Raw genomic sequence first — 15,464 nt, 5'->3', positions numbered from 1 at the left:
TGGACTATTTCAATTTCGAGCCAAGACCGTAACGGATATCTTCATCATCCGCCCGTATCTCGGATTGAACGTAGATTTTGAGGCTAATATTGAAATTCCTAGGGTTACGGAAGCCGGGCTGTCTTGACAAGCGACCGTTACCTAACTTGAACACCGGGAGTTTCAAAAATGTGGCTTTAAAGCAAGTGTCCCACTGTCGATATTTCTCTGTCGCGCACAGCAGCGCATTCCATAGCGGAATGAACCCAGATAGTAGCCCTATGCACCGGGCCTACATTGCCCTTGGGAGCAATGTGGGCGCCCGCGTCGAGATGATTGAAAAAGCTTGCCAGGAGATGGAAAGGGCCCACATCAGAGTCAAGAGGACGAGTTCTCTTTTCGAGACCGCGCCGATGTATGTTCTCGACCAGGACCCTTTCATGAATGGCGTCTGCGAGGTCAGTTGAGTCTGGTCGATACTGCTTTTCTGGTTCATCTTCCTCTGTCTAACGGTCATCGTAGGTGGAAACCCGCTTAGGGCCGCTTGAGTTGCTGGATACCTTGCAATCCATTGAGCTGGCTCTGGGGCGAAAGAAGCTCATCGATAAAGGCCCCAGGTCCATTGACTTGGATATCCTGCTCTATGACCAGGAGATCTTCTCGCATGAGCGCTTGAACATCCCCCACAAGCTGATGCTCGAGAGGGACTTTGTATTACGGCCTCTCTGCCAGTGAGTTGTGTCCCAGATACAAAGACCCTGCTTTGACCGCGATGGCCCTCAACTCACAACAACATACCAGACTCATCCCGCTGGAGCTGCCCCCTCTTCCAGGGCAGCACGGGAGCTATCTCTCCTACCTCCAGTCACTCCCGCCCCCGGCGCCAGTCCCCGTAGCCACGACGTACATCTCCCCCAATTTCCCACCCCTGCGCTCCACCGACCCGACCCGCCCAACACACCTCATGGCCATCCTCAACGTCACGCCCGACTCCTTCTCCGACGGCGGCAAGCACTGGTCGCAAGACCCCGCCGCGCTCACCGCCACCATCCGCGGCTTCATCGACGCCGGCGCCACCATCATCGACATCGGCGGCGAAAGCACCCGCCCGGGCGCCCACCCCGTCGGCGAAGCCGAGGAGCTCGCCCGCGTGATTCCCGTCATCCGACACATCCGCACCGCCATGCCCGAAGCCCGCCGCATCGCCCTCAGCATCGACACCTACCGCGCCAAAGTCGCCGAGGCCGCCTGCGCCGCCGGCGCCGACATCATCAACGACGTCTCCGCCGGCACGCTCGACCGGGACATGCTCCCCACCATGGCCCGCACCGGCAAAGCCGTCATCCTGATGCACATGCGCGGCGACCCCGCCACCATGACCTCGCTCGCAACGTATCCGAACGGGGTCATCGCGGACGTGGGCGCGGAGCTGCGCGAGCGCGTCGCGGCCGCCGAGGCTGCGGGCGTGCGCCGCTGGCGCATGATCCTGGACCCGGGCCTCGGCTTCGCCAAGAACCAGACGCAGGACCTGGCCATCTTGCGGGACCTGCAGCGGTTCCGGGACGGGGTCGCCGGGCTGGAGTATTTCCCGTGGCTGATGGGGCCGAGCCGGAAGCGGTTCATTGGCCGGCTTACCGGCGTGGAGAAGGCGAGTGAGCGGACCTGGGGCACTGCCGCGACGGTGACGGCGAGCATTGCGGGGGGAGCGGATATTGTGCGTGTTCATGATGTGAAGGAGATGTGGCAGGTGGCGAAGGTGGCGGATGCCATATACCGTGTGGATTCGTGACCGATGGGGTTGACTTTGTCTTGTACATGTATTTTGCTGACTGGGGAATACTCAAGTCAAACTAGTCTACTAGGGGTAGTCTGATATGGAGCATAGGGAATTCTCCTACCCATCAAGCGAAGTGGGAGAAGCAGTGATACGATATAAATAATTCTATTGGCATATTGAACCACATGACCATCGACAGACAGGACCTTAGGTATACTCAAAAAGAAAAGAAAGAAGAGAAAATAAATGCAGCCGAGGAAATTGACCCTTGACACTGTAGCCAATTTTGATACTCCGTGAAAGGGATATATTGACGATAAGTACTAAGAGAAAACACTATGTGAATAAACAAAAAAAAAAAAAAAAAAAGGGCTTGCTGAGAAGGGTTTAGAAACAGGCAAGGCACGTCTTAAAAGTTGCTTGAGAGAAGAGAATAACAAGTACGTCGAGGCTGGCAGCATCTAGCTGTTAAGGTAACTGCGGATGGCGCCTGATAAAGCGTTAGACAGATACACCGGGATTGAAACGAAGGAGGGACCGCGCACCTTGCAGTTTAACAGCACCTTCGCCCACAAGCTGGGTCAGATTCTCAAGGTCGTCGCCGGCCGTGATGCCGAAGCGGCGGACGAAATCCTTTGCTGCAGTTTCCAAGTCTCCGTAAGTATCATCACCCGCGGGAAGATCATCTTCCGGACGGCCAAAGTAAGCGTTGCTGGAGATGGCCGTCGCTCCGTCGAACTGTCGAAGTCGGTCCTTGGCTTCGGCCTGTGCGGTAGGGTCGAATCGTTCCCGTCCGAAGAACTCATCGGAAGAGATTCCTTTTTGGGCACCGAATCTTGATTTAGTGCGCGCAAGCTCCTCGTCTGCAAGTTGTTAGCATGAAATAAGCCCAAAGTGATCAGGAAAGATAACACGTACCATCCTCGGCGGTTCTAGCTGGAGCAACCGAGCCGAATCCCAATTTCTTCGGAGCAGGCTTTGCGCCGACGGTTTGGCCAAATCCAAGTCTTCCCATGCCCATTCCCAGGCGTTCCATCTCATTAGCACTGCGTTCGTGGGACTTGCTGGTAGAACCAAAGCTGCTACTACCGGGGCTGATCGGAGTAGGGGAAGCGATGGTGGTCGCAGCAGCACTTCCGGCCGTCGCCTTGGCCGCGGCCTCGGCCTGTTCCGCCTCCGGGTCGTACCCGAGTTTCTCAATGCGCTCTGCCTCCTCCTTGGCCTTTCTTTCCGCCTCCTCGAAATCGATGATTTCCGCGCCGCCGATCTTCTTAGCGCCGAGCTTGGGCGCCTTCTTGGCACCCAGCACACTGCCCTTCTTCGCGGTGGAGGTAGTGGCAGTCTTGCGGACGGACGCACTGGATCTGATAGCAGTCGGGGCAGGCGAGGTAGCCTCCTTATCCGAAGCCGAGAGGGGCGATTTCGAGCGCGAGCCGTTGGCGCCGGCATTGAGGAAAGGCGATGCGGTCCGGCTCACCACAGGTGGGGTACCTGTACGGGATGGAGGATTGCTGGGGCGTTTGATGGATGGCTTATCCCACGAGGAGAAAAAGTCGTCCTCGCCATCGCCGGCGGGGGTGTTCGATCCGTTGGAAGCTACGCCAGCTGGAACGTCGGTGATGACAACCTCTTCCGGGTACCTGATGAAACCGAGTTAGCGATGCGTACGTCGTATAGCATAGAAAGACGGATGGTCACGAACTGTTGAGCATCCTGTGCGGCCCGCCTCTTCAACTCCTCCTTGTACTTGACTGCAGCGTTGCAGGTATACTTCACCTTAACGTCCTTGCTCGAGAGAGCGGCAGATCCGCCATGTGACTGGAAATACTTGGTCGCTGACTCGTTACCGCCGACTTTCATAACCCGAAGCTGCTCCCATTGCCATTCTGTAGCCCATCAAATTAGTTTCCGGCCGGTCTGTGGTAGAGGACACGGGGGAAGCGTACGGTCAAGGTTGGTGGAGCGAACAAAGGAAATGTGGACACCGAGGTTGCGGTGATGAGCGGAGCAGTCAAGGCATAAATAGATACCGAAGGGCACCGACGACCATGTTGGGTTTTTAGAGCCGCAGTCGAAGCATATCTATTCAAGCAAGAGGCTGGTTAGCACGAATATCCACAAGGGGAGGGAGGGGCAATGCGCGCCTTGTTTGCGGGCTTCAACTTGAGCTTCTCAAAGATTTTCTGAGACTGCGCCTTGGAGGCACTCATTGTGGCTATAAGAGTCTCCGATTGAAGAAGAACTCGACAGGGAACGTGCCACGGATAGGGGGGAAATGAAGGTCTAGATGTCCGGGAGGGAAGAGAGAAAGAGGCCAAAATGCAATCGGGAGATGAACGTGGTCGGAGTGGAATTCGATGTGACGGTGCCTGTTTGGGGATTTGCAGAGCATCCGGGTAATTTTCGACTCCATGGGGGGGGGGGAGTTGCCACTTTGGGCGTCAGTCGTGATTCGTGAGCTTAAGCGAAAGTTGGAAGCCAATCGATCTACATTTTAGGCCAGAGAGCAAGAATCCAATTTAATATTATTGTTATTGAGAAGCTCTGATTTCTGGCCTATCTACTCATCCCCGGTAGAGAATGATATTATCTATCTATCCCACTGTATATAAACAAGGACCGACCCATGCCCCGTCATTTTCTCCCACGTACTGCAAATACAGCCACCGCCCCCCTTGAAACTTTCAGAGTGGGCGCTGTGAAACAAGACTTCCCACGTGACCCACCGCATCCAGGGCCGCGTTCCCCACATGGGCCGACTTTACGACTATCGGTTCTGATAATTTGGCTGCAAAATCGCCGGACGCAGGTGATATATCTTATTTCCCCTCAAGCTTCGCAAGACAGCTCAAACTATCTCGCTCGAGCTCTGGTCGCTCTTCCGATGAAGAACCACACCGCGCCTAATCCACAGCCATCATGAGTCGCCATCTCGTCCCCAAGGCATCGACGTCGACCGCGTTGCTCCTGCGCCCGGCATTTCCCCGCACGGCGAGCCTGACCCGGTTCTATGCAACCCATAGCGATCTCGGGGGAGGATCTGGTCCCAAGGCGGCGCCGAGAAGAAGACATGTGACGGTTCTCTCCGACGATGGGCGGTATGAGTGGGGTGATTTGAGTGGGAGGGAAAAGGTCGCGCGGGCGACGCAGCAGTCGATCAATTTTCTCGTTATCGTGGCTGGGGCGGTTCTGACGGTATGGACGCCTTTCTGGCCAAGAACGACGAACGCTGGGAGGAAGAGAAATGGGAGTCTGACGAGCAGCTAGGGCGGAGTGTTCTACTTGCTGTACACCGAGGTCCTCTCCCCGAACAGCAGGACATGGCAGTTCGAGAAGGCGGTTGAACGCATCAAGGACGATTCGCGGTGTACGGATCTTCTCGGAGATCGGAGAGAGATCAAGGCGTATGGGGAGAGCACGGGGAGCAGATGGGAGCGGAACAGGCCTATCGCGTGAGAGCGGATTCATTGGTGCTTGTGCGGTGCGTGCACCAGGCTGACATTGGGCTAGGACTTCGGCCTTCAAGGACCGCATGGGTCGCGAGCATATGAAGATGCACTTTCATGTACGTCTTGATCCTGTTAGTTGGCGTTGGTACGGTTGGAAACACTGACGCTGTGTAGGTTGAGGGACCGCGCAACTCGGGAATCGTGATTGTGCATATGATGAAGCCGCTGGATAAGACTGAGTGGGAATATCTGCTTCTTGCGTTGGACGTCAAGGGTGAGTTTCCCCTCACCGACTGTGAACTATTTAGATTCTAATACTACTTCATAGGACATTCTCGTGTCATCCTGGAGCAAGCGCAAGAGAAACCCGGCGTCGCCAAGGCATTGAAGATCTTCGGCATCCAATGGCGTTGAACTCGTCCCATCGTGCTGAATCTTTTCTACAGATCCCGGTGTGTATCTCTGTGATCAAGATATAATAAGGATCTGGTCCTGCCCCTGGGACTTCCCGGAATTCAGAGCGATCAAGAGTCTCTAAAATGATCCTGTTTGTCAGAGCTCCAAAGACAGCGTATACGAGGGTCACTCGGCATTACGCTCGATCTTCCGTGCCTTTTCGGCAAGCATTGAAGAGGTACGAGCTGCTCTCAGACCGATGACTGGTCAAATGGTTCAATGTTGCACTGAAATGTGCTGACTAGAGATACCAGCTTATGTATATAAAAGAACCTGTATTATATTTGTGTGGCGTTGCGGACAGTAATCAATCATATTCTGTCTGTCAATCATGTTCGAGTCTTGTTCTTACAACACCACACCAAATGAGACGACCTCAGAAAAGCACCAGGAACCGTGGTAGAAACAACTGTGGAGGGTCACATTACCTTTTCGTAGCACATAACCTATATACATTTCGCTCAAGCATCCAAACGAACTTATATCCGAGGGCCTTCCAGAATGGACTTCGCAGCCTCTGAGCGCCACCAACTCTTTCCCTCCTCACCAGGGAAGGCAAAGGCATCCATGCTCTCGGGCTTCATTTCAACACTGTACCCGGGCTCCATGGGGGTGACATAGTATCCGTCCCTGACGCTGGAAGGATGCACGAAATGCTCATGCAGGTGGTCGACGTACTCCAGCACACTCTTCTTGCCGCTGACGACGACGTAGTCGATGGTGCTGAGATGCTGGGTGTACTCGGGCAGCCCGACGCCGCCGGAGTGGGGGACGATGGGGACGCCGAACTTGCGGGCCAGCAGGAGGATGGCGAGGACCTCGTTGACGCCGCCGACGCGGCAGGCGTCGGCCTGGAGCACCGTCAGCGCGCCTGCCTGCAGGAGCTGCTTGAAGACCACGCGGTTCTGGCACATCTCGCCGGTGGCGACGCCGATGGGGCCGTGGGGGGTGTTCTCGAGGGCCTTCTTGATGGCGGCGTGGCCGAGGATGTCGTCCGGGGAGGTCGGCTCTTCGATGAACCAGGGCTTGAATTCGGCGAGCTGGTGCATCCATTCGATAGCTTCGGGGACGGACCAAACCTGTGAGAAAGAGTGGATTAGTGGGTCGGTTTAGGCTGTTTATGGATTGCCGGTTTGGGGGGGAGGGGGTGCAAGAGAGAACGTACCTGGTTGGCGTCCACCATCAGGATGTTACCGCGGTCGTAGCCGATGGCCTCGCGGGCAATAGCTAGTCTGCGACGGTCCTCCTCGACATTGCCTCCGACCTTGAGCTTGAAGTGCTTGTAGCCTTGAGCCACGCTCTCGTTCAACAGGGTGCGCAGCTTGTCCTCGGGGTAGCCGAGCCAGCCGGCACTGGTGGTGTAGGCCGGTACGGCCTGGCTCTGCTCAGCCTCCTTGATACGGGCCTGCTTGCCAGGCTCGACTTCCTTGAGAAGCGCGATGGCTTCTTCGGGGGTGATGGCATCGGTGATGTATCGGAAGTCGATGCAGCGGACGAACTCTTCGGGGGTCATGTCCGCGACGATCCGCCAGACGGGCTTGTTGAGGGTCTTGGCCCACAGATCCCAGAGAGCGTTGACGACGGCGCCCAGGGCAAGGTGGATGACGCCCTTCTCGGGTCCGATCCACCGCAGCTGGCTGTCGGACACCAGGTAACGCCATGTCTTACCCCAGTCGGCGGTCAGCTCGTCCAGATCCTTGCTAACGACGAGGGGAGCCAGAAGGGAGATGGCAGCGCAAACGATCTCATTTCCACGACCAATGGTGAAGGTCTGTATGTGATATACGTTTATCTTCCTTTACTCTGCATAGACAGCCGGGGGGGGGGTCTCTGTATTGACCTACCATGCCATGACCAGCATGTGTTGAGTCTGTGTAGAGGATGCAGTAGGCCGAAGAGTAATCACCGGCAGCGTTCATGGCATCAGAACCTGTCTTATCGAGGGAAGTCTGCACCACTTGCTCTTAGCACCTCTTGATCCAAGCCTGCAGCTGCAGCTGATGGGTTTCATTCCGACTGACCGGGAACCGCACATCCCGTGTGGTGAAGCCAGTGATCTTAACCATGATATCTGATCAATCTTTCAACGAAAAAGTCTCGGAGAAAAGTTAAGCAGACTAGGAGAGTACAGCAGTAAGTATAGATCGCTCCAGCATCCCCAAATTTCCACTCTACAGCACGCAATTGACCGGATAGCTTGCAAGCAACTGACCCAGGAACAACAATGCGGAGGGAAATAAGCTACTATAGCAGGAACAAGAAGAGCAAGCACTCACAACAAGCACGAATCACCTCGTTCTCAAGCCACAGACAAGTCGAGGAATCACCACAATGGAAAGGAAAGGAAAGAAAAGAAAAAGAAGCGAATCTCAACAACCCCTCCTCAAAGAGGGCCATTGCCGACTGCTAAATACTACTCAGAAGGCCTCAGGCTAAAGTTGAGCATCCAGAACTGCCTCGCGGAACAATTACGCTATTGGCGGGGAATTTATCCTGCGCTGGGGGGAGCTGGTTTCTCCATCAATCATCGTGCTGGAAAGGCGGGTATAGTATGGAGTAGTTGGATCGGACCGTTTCCGCGTGTGGGAAATTTGTTCCTGAATACTAAGGCACCGACGTAGTCCCGTATTGTATCATTGTATGTCTATTTTAGCCTCTTCTACCATTCTAGCCTTCTAGGAAGTGTTGGGAGTGTGGAGGAACGGGTGCGGGTTGCAGTGCTGCTATATTAGAGACCATGTGGACGGGGGACTGCGGAGACGGATGCTTGTCGCAGCTACAGCCAGAGATCCAGGCAATTAGGTAAATAACATCTCATATAGGACAGATAGGTATTCCATTGAGAAAGGTCGACTGCCTCTGGAACAGGTCAGATCCTGTAATACATATCCTCATCGAACTATGTACGGTCAAATGTTTATGCCGAAAGTCCTCTCTTCTCACTCTCCGAGAAGAAGATAATCATTCGCCACAGTTTGCGGACCAACACCTCTGCCTCTTCATCAAGTGCCTGGAAACCAAATAATTAGCTTATGTTGCATCAAGAAAAGTGGTGAATGTAGACGTACCTCGGCGAGCTGTTCCACAAGCTCCTGAGGATGGCCGTGCTTCCGCACATGCTCCTCTACCACATCCACCAACATCTGCTCCTGCACACCCAGATACTCCACAATCTTCTTCTCCACGAAAGGCTTGAGCTGTTCACTGAGGACCGACTCATCCACAAACTCCCACTTGACATCCCACTTCCATAGTCCTTCTTTGTCGGCCGGAATCTCTGCTGCCAGTTGGCGAGCAGCTTGCGCCCGTTCCTCGTCGGAGAGGCCAGCGGCCTCGGCTGCGCTGTCGAACTTGATGGGGATGAGAGGTCGTCTGGCGGTCGCCTGAGGCTCCTCTTCGTCCTCCAGCAATCCTTCCACTTCGGCAACGGTTCGACGGGTCGTGGCAGCTTGGGCCTTCTGTGCTGCCGCGCCAAGAGAGAGCTTGAAGCGCTGCGGCTCGCGGGGTGCCTGCGTACGGGCCTCCATCTCCTCGGCCTGGCGGGCGAGGAAGTCGTCCGCCATGCCACGGGCCTGCTCGCGCTGCTGCGCCGACCGGGCACGCTCCCGCTGTTCGGCCGCACGATCAGCTTCGTCGTTGCTGATCTCACGGGCCCGGAAGGCGGCCCGACTGCGAAGCCATGCGCCCCGGTCAGCGTAGTATTCATCAACCTTGCGGCTAGCCTCGACGTCGTCGTTCCAGTCGCGGTACCGCCGGTCCATTTCGTCACGCACTTCTTGGGCCTTGGCCTCCTCTTCCTTGTCGCGCTTCTTCTCCCGCTCTAGCGCTGCAGTTCTGCTGCGCTCGCGGTTCAACCAGCGTCGTTCCTGATCGAGGTACTGTTTCTCGAGATCGGCCTCTCTCTTCTCCTGGCGTCGGCGTTCTAGCTCCTCGTCGCTCGCATCGGATTCCTCCTCTTCCCGATCAATATAGACTGTAGTGGCACCGTTGACAAAGGTCACTCCCTTCTGGTAGTCCTTGGGAATCTGCACACCGAATCCCTTGGGTCCCGAGGGCGCGTTTGGCATGCCACGGTCACGCGGACCAAGGGGAACTCCATTGGCTCCCGCCGCAGGTCCACTGGGGGCTGTGGGTGGAGGCGAAGCCAGTCGATTGATGCGCGATCCCGCATTGCGCGCGCGCTCCATGGACTCGAGCTCTTCCTCTCTCTTGAGACGTTCAATATCCCTGCGATTACTGCGCTCTCGGAAAGCTGCAATCTCCTTGGCGACGGTCTCCCGCATTTCTGCAGGGATATCGGACAATTCATCTTCAATCGTAATCGGAATGGTGACAACTTCAGCGGAGCCATCGGCCTGCCCGTCGGTATCCTTCATGGCAGTGTCCCCCTCGCGATCAATCGCCGATGTGTCTTCCTTTCGGGTAGGCGAGGTAGGGTGGATCAGCTCGGACAGGACGCCAGCAAGTGTGCTACGTGCCGCATCAAGTCGCGCCTGGCGCTCAGCCGGGTCCTGTTCGCCTCTGGTCTCTTCGTATTGCTCCAGATAACTCAAGGAACTGTCATCGACAACCACCTAGAGAACCACACAGTTAGCCAGATTGATACAAGGATGTAGCAAGATACGAACCAGTAGAGTGCTCTTCTCCACCTCCTGTTCTTCCTTCTTGTCACCGTCCTCGGAGGGAGTTTGTCTCTTGACGGGCACTTCCACCTCCTTTAGTATTTCAACAGCAGTACCGAGACTTTCAGGGTCCTCGTACTCTGCGAAACCGAACTTGCATGGCTTGTCATCGGCATCCGTCGCACGGATCCAGCGCCTCAGATTTCCCGCCGACCGCAGAATCTTCTCAATGCCCTCGTCGCCGCCAGCGCCCTCGGTGATTCCTCCCACAAAAATTGTCCGGACAATCTCTTCCCTCGTCGGCGGCTGCAGCTGCATCATCGCGTCTCGCACATTCTGGCGCTGGGACTCGAGACTCGTCGATCCCAATCCCGCACGCCGGCCGGGTGCCTCGCCACCGCGCTCCTTGCTTGTGTCGGGGGTCGCTGACTTCGAGGGACCGGTTGTTCCGAGGCGGATCACGGGCGCGGAGAAGTTAATGTTGGGCATGTTGGGAGGAGGTTGGAAGTTTGGAGGGAAGCCGGCAGGTCGACCGGGCTGCGGGGCGTTGGCCTGCTGCATCCCCGGGGGTGGAGCAGTTCCGGGTGCTGCCATGCCAGGAGGAGGAGCTTGGAGGCGTTAGTCAACAGGTGATGCAAATCCGGGAAAGGCGATGGATGGACGGGCTTGCACTTACCCATGCCTGGAGGCGCTCCTGGATAAGCGCCATAGTCTGGAGGTCTGCCATAGAGACCGGGAGCTACAAATTTCAGATGAGTATTGCGATGCTGAGATCTGGTAGCTTCAGGGAATTGCGCGGAATGAGCGTACCTTGATAGGGGTTGTACATGGCGATTGAAGTCGCCGCTTCAACAGTGACGGAATGGTAGGCTGGGAGAAAATTATTCTTTGCCGACAGAGCTCGCTGTAGCTGTAGCTGTTTCAAAAAGGAGGAGGATGAATTGTGATGGGGTCTAGGTAATAGCAAACACGCAAAGCACTGCGTAGAAGACTGGTCCAAGCAAGAAATGTAGGGGAAGTGCTACAACCCGTGCTGGTTGGAGGATCTTGCGATCACGTAGTCTGTCTCTGTAGTCGGCGGAATTTCGTCCATCCAGGCCATGTGGTCCGTGCGTTTCCTCTTTTGGCTCTGGAGGAAGAACTCATGTACAAAGCACAGATTCTGTTCCCAATCATCCATCGAGATGAACATTATTCGATTGAAGTTTAATCAGCCTATGATACTTACTACTCATTCAAGTCACTGATCTCCTCTCACTGTGTCTTTCCATGAGCATCGCGGGCACATTTAGTTATATATACACGCAACAGCTTTGGGGGGTTAAGGGATAATTGATGCATTCTTGAACATTGACACCAACAGTCACCTTTATACCAACAGAGGAATAGAAGAGATCGACAAACGTCGCTGAGGAGACTCTATGAAACTCATTTCGAACAGGCTAACTACAGTTAGCCGAGTCGAAAACACGCCGATGCGACATCAAACTCATTATCGCTACCAGCATCAACATTATAGACAGGGAAAGGATGCATGACAAGTCAAGAACGGACCCATTGAACTATTCGAAGTGTAGGCTGCTGGCCATTGATTTTGCCTGGCCATGTCAATTAACGTATATACTCCGTACCTTCTTCCTATTTAACCGATTTCCAGAGAGAACCCTCTGCATGTCTCCCCATCGGCATCTCATGGCCGAGATATCTTCTTGTTACACTCACCGGTGAACTCGAACAGCAAACCAACACGGATTGCAGTTACCTGAAGCACCACGGGGACTGGGATGTGGATTCGGGTTATCCAACGGAGCACAGTCCTCCATGAATATGGTATTTCCCGAACGAGCGAGCATCAGATCAACATCCGACATCTCGGTTGGCGGCATGATAATCATCTTCGACTACTCTGTCGATGGATTGTCTTGGTATGGAATACTAGCCTACTACTCACTAGGTACACAACAGTATGTATTCCCGTGGAAATTACGCTATTTTCCATTCCTGATTTGGTTTGAAGAAATGCTGCTTTTTGCTCACTGAGTAAGCTAGGTCGTGGCTAGAGGATGACAGTGCGTGTCCTGATCACTTGTCGAGTAGTCATTATCGAGACACTCTTTGATTGACCCCATTTGTACATAAAGAATGGGAGAGAGAGAACCTGTGAAATCAACAGCAAAAATGACTGCCACTAAAGCTATTGATGGCTATATTCCCACCTATAACTCCTAGCAGCAGTGTCATTGCCTAATCAATCTAGTACCTGCTTCACATCACTACTCCCCACCTGGTAAATGATTCATTTTCCGAGCTCAGCACCCTAATCCTAATACTTGAATTGGACTACTCTCATGCCCCCTTCCGTGCCTCCTGCTCAGCCCTGTGAGCACCAGTACTAGGCTCGGCGTGGATGCGCATGCGGAGTGCGATATGGATGGCAAATGCTCAGGATTGGCGACAGAAAGCGGAGAATCTGTGTTGGGTTGAAACAAGATCCCGGGGCCATCAGTAGGGGGTTACTTTTAGCAGCGGATTGACATTGTCCGATTGACACAATAGATTGCCCTACATGAATTGCAACCCATGACAGCCAATACGAACTGTTTCCTCGCTCATCTACAGCCCAACATGCCATAGCGGTGACCCTGTTGCGGGTGGCGGGTTTGCGGTGCAGGAGCAAGGTAGAGTTTCAGCCTGATGTTGCTCCTGCGTTGCATCACATGGAGGCAGATCTTGGGGATATTGGACACAGACGATGCTGTGCAATATAGCCATACTCTAGAATCCTGGTCGGTCCCTCCACATCCCCGTTCATCACAGACATAGGCTACTGCCATCCCACCACCGGGAAGGACTACAGCGTATCTCCTGCAGAGAACTTCCAGCCCACGGTATCCTACGGAACGCACGGGCTGGACTCTATCCTCCAGACGTGACTCCTGCGATGATCGTGGGTTACTCCAGCTCGTCATCACTGCAAAATATACCAGTTGGCATTCACTTGACGCGCTTGACCATAGTCAAAGTGAGTTTTCCAAGCACGTTGGCGAGTGGCTTGGAGACGGTCAGCGAGACTAGGTTGAGATGGCGAATGCGTGGGGATTTGTTGGGCTGGGTTTGATGTCAAATGCTTACGTATCATCTGCCAGGGGATTTCCATATGCGACAATATGCGTTATCTTTGATTATCTATGCTTTTATCAACAGAAGAGCCATGGCCCATGGGCTTAGGGGCCAGTCAGTCTATTAAGGTGCTAAGCCAGCAGTCAAGAAGTTCTTGGAATGAGAAACACTATTGGATACTACTCCCTTACTTCTACAGGCACCCGACAGCTAGGTATAGCAAATCACATTTGATTTGACAAGAGCAAGTGTTGATTCCATTGCCTAGTTAGTTCGTTGTCAGCCTTGCCAAGCTTCTATCTCTGCATTGGGTTCTAGTTAGGGCATGCTTGGTTTAAGCCCCAACACAAGCACCCGTTTCTTCCATAGCACCCACTGATGCAGGGGGTTGATCCTCGACAAACACCGGACTCAGTGCATGTAATCCTACATCGACTGCAGAGGATTAGGCAATCAACGCACGAGGGTGCCAATAGGCAGTACCGTCGTGACAGCTTTGTTGCTGTTGGGGAGGGCCACAAGGGTCTTAATTAACAGTTGGTGGCGATGCCATGGTGCATGAATTCGTTCAGAAACATATAGTCCCTCTGGCCAATAGGCTTCTGACAGTTAATTCCCAAGTGCTGATAGCCCCATTTGTTATTCTCCTTGAATGTTTTCGAGTTTGTCGTTTAGGATAGATCGGAGCTTATGGGGCCAGAACATCAAGGTCTTGCTTTGTTTTCAAAGTCGTTCTGGTATCTACACGGGGGAAATCCAAACAAATCAAGTCTCCTATGGACACCGGCAGTAGTCAATTTAGAAGAAATTAAGTGGCGTGGCAGAATTCATGATAGACCAGGATCACCATGCTTTCCTTGCACATCACATTCGAGACCTCAGGATGAAAAGAAATGCAACCATACCACCTTCAGACCTCTTGAAGTTGATTCAGGGCATATCTGATGTCGGCCCCCTGCTTAACTCTGGGCACATCCGGGCCCAGGACAAGGATGAAAACACCATCTTGCATCTAATTGTGGAACGGGGCCTTGAAAATCTGATCAAACCCCTCGCAAGATGGATCCCGCCGAGTTCCATCCCCAATCACGATGGATGGACGCCTCTCCACTTAACAGTCAGGAATAATGATGAACGCATGACAAAAGCACTGGTCCATGCTGGTCCGGACATATCAGCTCAGGATCAAAGCGGAAAAACCGCCCTTCATTGTGCCTGTTATAATGATGCAGTCAAGATTGTCCGGTTCCTCCTGGACCAAGGTGCGAACCCGTCTGCGGCGGATTACGAGGGAAGCACACCCCTGCATGAGGGGTATGGAGGGAATGCAATAATTCTCCAGATGCTGATCGAGGCTGGCGCCGAGCTTAACCCCAAACGCGGCCCACGAAAGACAAGTCCCCTTTTTTATATGGCTTGTCTGGGTCGAGAAAGTGCTGCCAGGATCCTTCTTGAGGCTGGAGCAGATCCTTTCATTCAAACAGAGGAAGGGGGAGACCCTACTGCAGCGAGCAACTTCCGGAAACCATTCCAACTTCATGCGGGTCCTCCTTGATGCAGGTGTTGATGTCAACACGCGCGATTCTTACAACGGCTACACCGCAGTGCTGAGGGCTGCTTCTAGGGGAGCAGATGATGCCCTTCGACTTCTCCAGAAGAACGGAGCGGATATTTTAGCAGGGGACTATCACAGACGCAACGCACTGCACTTAGCAGCCAGGACGGAACAAAAGCCATCAACAGCCAAGCTGCTTTTAAAAGCAGGAGTCAACCCTTCTGCACAGGACTGGCAGGGCTACACTCCGCTGCGCTATGCAGTTGAAGCGGGTATACCGGAGTGATTCAAATCCTAGAAGATGTACACAGAACCCATTTTTCGAGACTTGTGCATAGGATGTGCGCCACGTGTCAGCTCAAACTGAAAAGTGGAAGTAATGGTATATATCAGAGCATTGAGTCAGGGGTCTGGACATCTTGCAGCCTTCCTGCTAGATAAGCCTCATCAACCATTCTCTTTCCAAGGTTTAATAGGAGATAATTAGTTAGGATCTTCCCGCGCTC

The 15,464-nt window shown here is 53.9% G+C and overlaps 6 protein-coding genes across 6 annotated transcripts, besides 1 other annotated feature; 3 read left to right on the top strand and 3 right to left on the bottom strand.

Moving 5' to 3' along the window:
• Positions 1 to 260: 260 nt before the first annotated feature.
• Positions 261 to 1,768, top strand: ACLA_068920 (folic acid synthesis protein; the record flags this gene model as incomplete). The annotated part of the gene is made up of 3 exons (XM_001275289.1): positions 261 to 437; positions 502 to 710; positions 781 to 1,768. 3 exons carry the CDS (start codon positions 261 to 263, stop codon positions 1,766 to 1,768), a joined length of 1,374 nt encoding a protein of 457 aa, XP_001275290.1.
• A 449-nt stretch (positions 1,769 to 2,217) lies between these two features.
• On the bottom strand, positions 2,218 to 3,966 carry ACLA_068910 (ADP-ribosylation factor GTPase-activating protein; the record flags this gene model as incomplete). Its single annotated transcript, XM_001275288.1, has 6 exons — positions 2,218 to 2,246; positions 2,302 to 2,619; positions 2,675 to 3,396; positions 3,459 to 3,625; positions 3,703 to 3,838; positions 3,866 to 3,966. The coding sequence occupies 6 exons, from the start codon at positions 3,964 to 3,966 to the stop codon at positions 2,218 to 2,220; spliced, it is 1,473 nt and encodes a 490-aa protein (XP_001275289.1).
• Positions 3,967 to 4,675: 709 nt separating this feature from the next.
• Positions 4,676 to 5,619, top strand: tim21 (the record flags this gene model as incomplete). The annotated part of the gene is made up of 5 exons (XM_001275287.1): positions 4,676 to 4,951; positions 5,024 to 5,208; positions 5,267 to 5,321; positions 5,380 to 5,479; positions 5,534 to 5,619. 5 exons carry the CDS (start codon positions 4,676 to 4,678, stop codon positions 5,617 to 5,619), a joined length of 702 nt encoding a protein of 233 aa, XP_001275288.1.
• Positions 5,620 to 6,140: 521 nt separating this feature from the next.
• ACLA_068890 (mandelate racemase/muconate lactonizing enzyme family protein) lies at positions 6,141 to 7,727 on the bottom strand (the record flags this gene model as incomplete). Its single annotated transcript, XM_001275286.1, has 4 exons — positions 6,141 to 6,740; positions 6,827 to 7,432; positions 7,506 to 7,610; positions 7,683 to 7,727. 4 exons carry the CDS (start codon positions 7,725 to 7,727, stop codon positions 6,141 to 6,143), a joined length of 1,356 nt encoding a protein of 451 aa, XP_001275287.1.
• A 267-nt stretch (positions 7,728 to 7,994) lies between these two features.
• Positions 7,995 to 8,023: a microsatellite.
• Positions 8,024 to 8,578: 555 nt separating this feature from the next.
• Positions 8,579 to 11,112, bottom strand: ACLA_068880 (uncharacterized protein; the record flags this gene model as incomplete). Its single annotated transcript, XM_001275285.1, has 5 exons — positions 8,579 to 8,671; positions 8,730 to 10,235; positions 10,290 to 10,891; positions 10,960 to 11,022; positions 11,094 to 11,112. The coding sequence occupies 5 exons, from the start codon at positions 11,110 to 11,112 to the stop codon at positions 8,579 to 8,581; spliced, it is 2,283 nt and encodes a 760-aa protein (XP_001275286.1).
• A 3,174-nt stretch (positions 11,113 to 14,286) lies between these two features.
• On the top strand, positions 14,287 to 15,244 carry ACLA_068870 (ankyrin repeat protein; the record flags this gene model as incomplete). The annotated part of the gene is made up of 2 exons (XM_001275284.1): positions 14,287 to 14,717; positions 14,758 to 15,244. The coding sequence occupies 2 exons, from the start codon at positions 14,287 to 14,289 to the stop codon at positions 15,242 to 15,244; spliced, it is 918 nt and encodes a 305-aa protein (XP_001275285.1).
• Between the last annotated feature and the right edge of the window lie 220 nt (positions 15,245 to 15,464).

Source organism: Aspergillus clavatus, genomic scaffold (assembly GCF_000002715.2).
Source record: "Aspergillus clavatus NRRL 1 1099423829791 genomic scaffold, whole genome shotgun sequence".
NCBI lineage: Eukaryota > Fungi > Ascomycota > Eurotiomycetes > Eurotiales > Aspergillaceae > Aspergillus > Aspergillus clavatus.
Note: the sequence above shows the minus strand (reverse complement) of the source record. Positions and strands in the feature narration are given on the sequence as shown.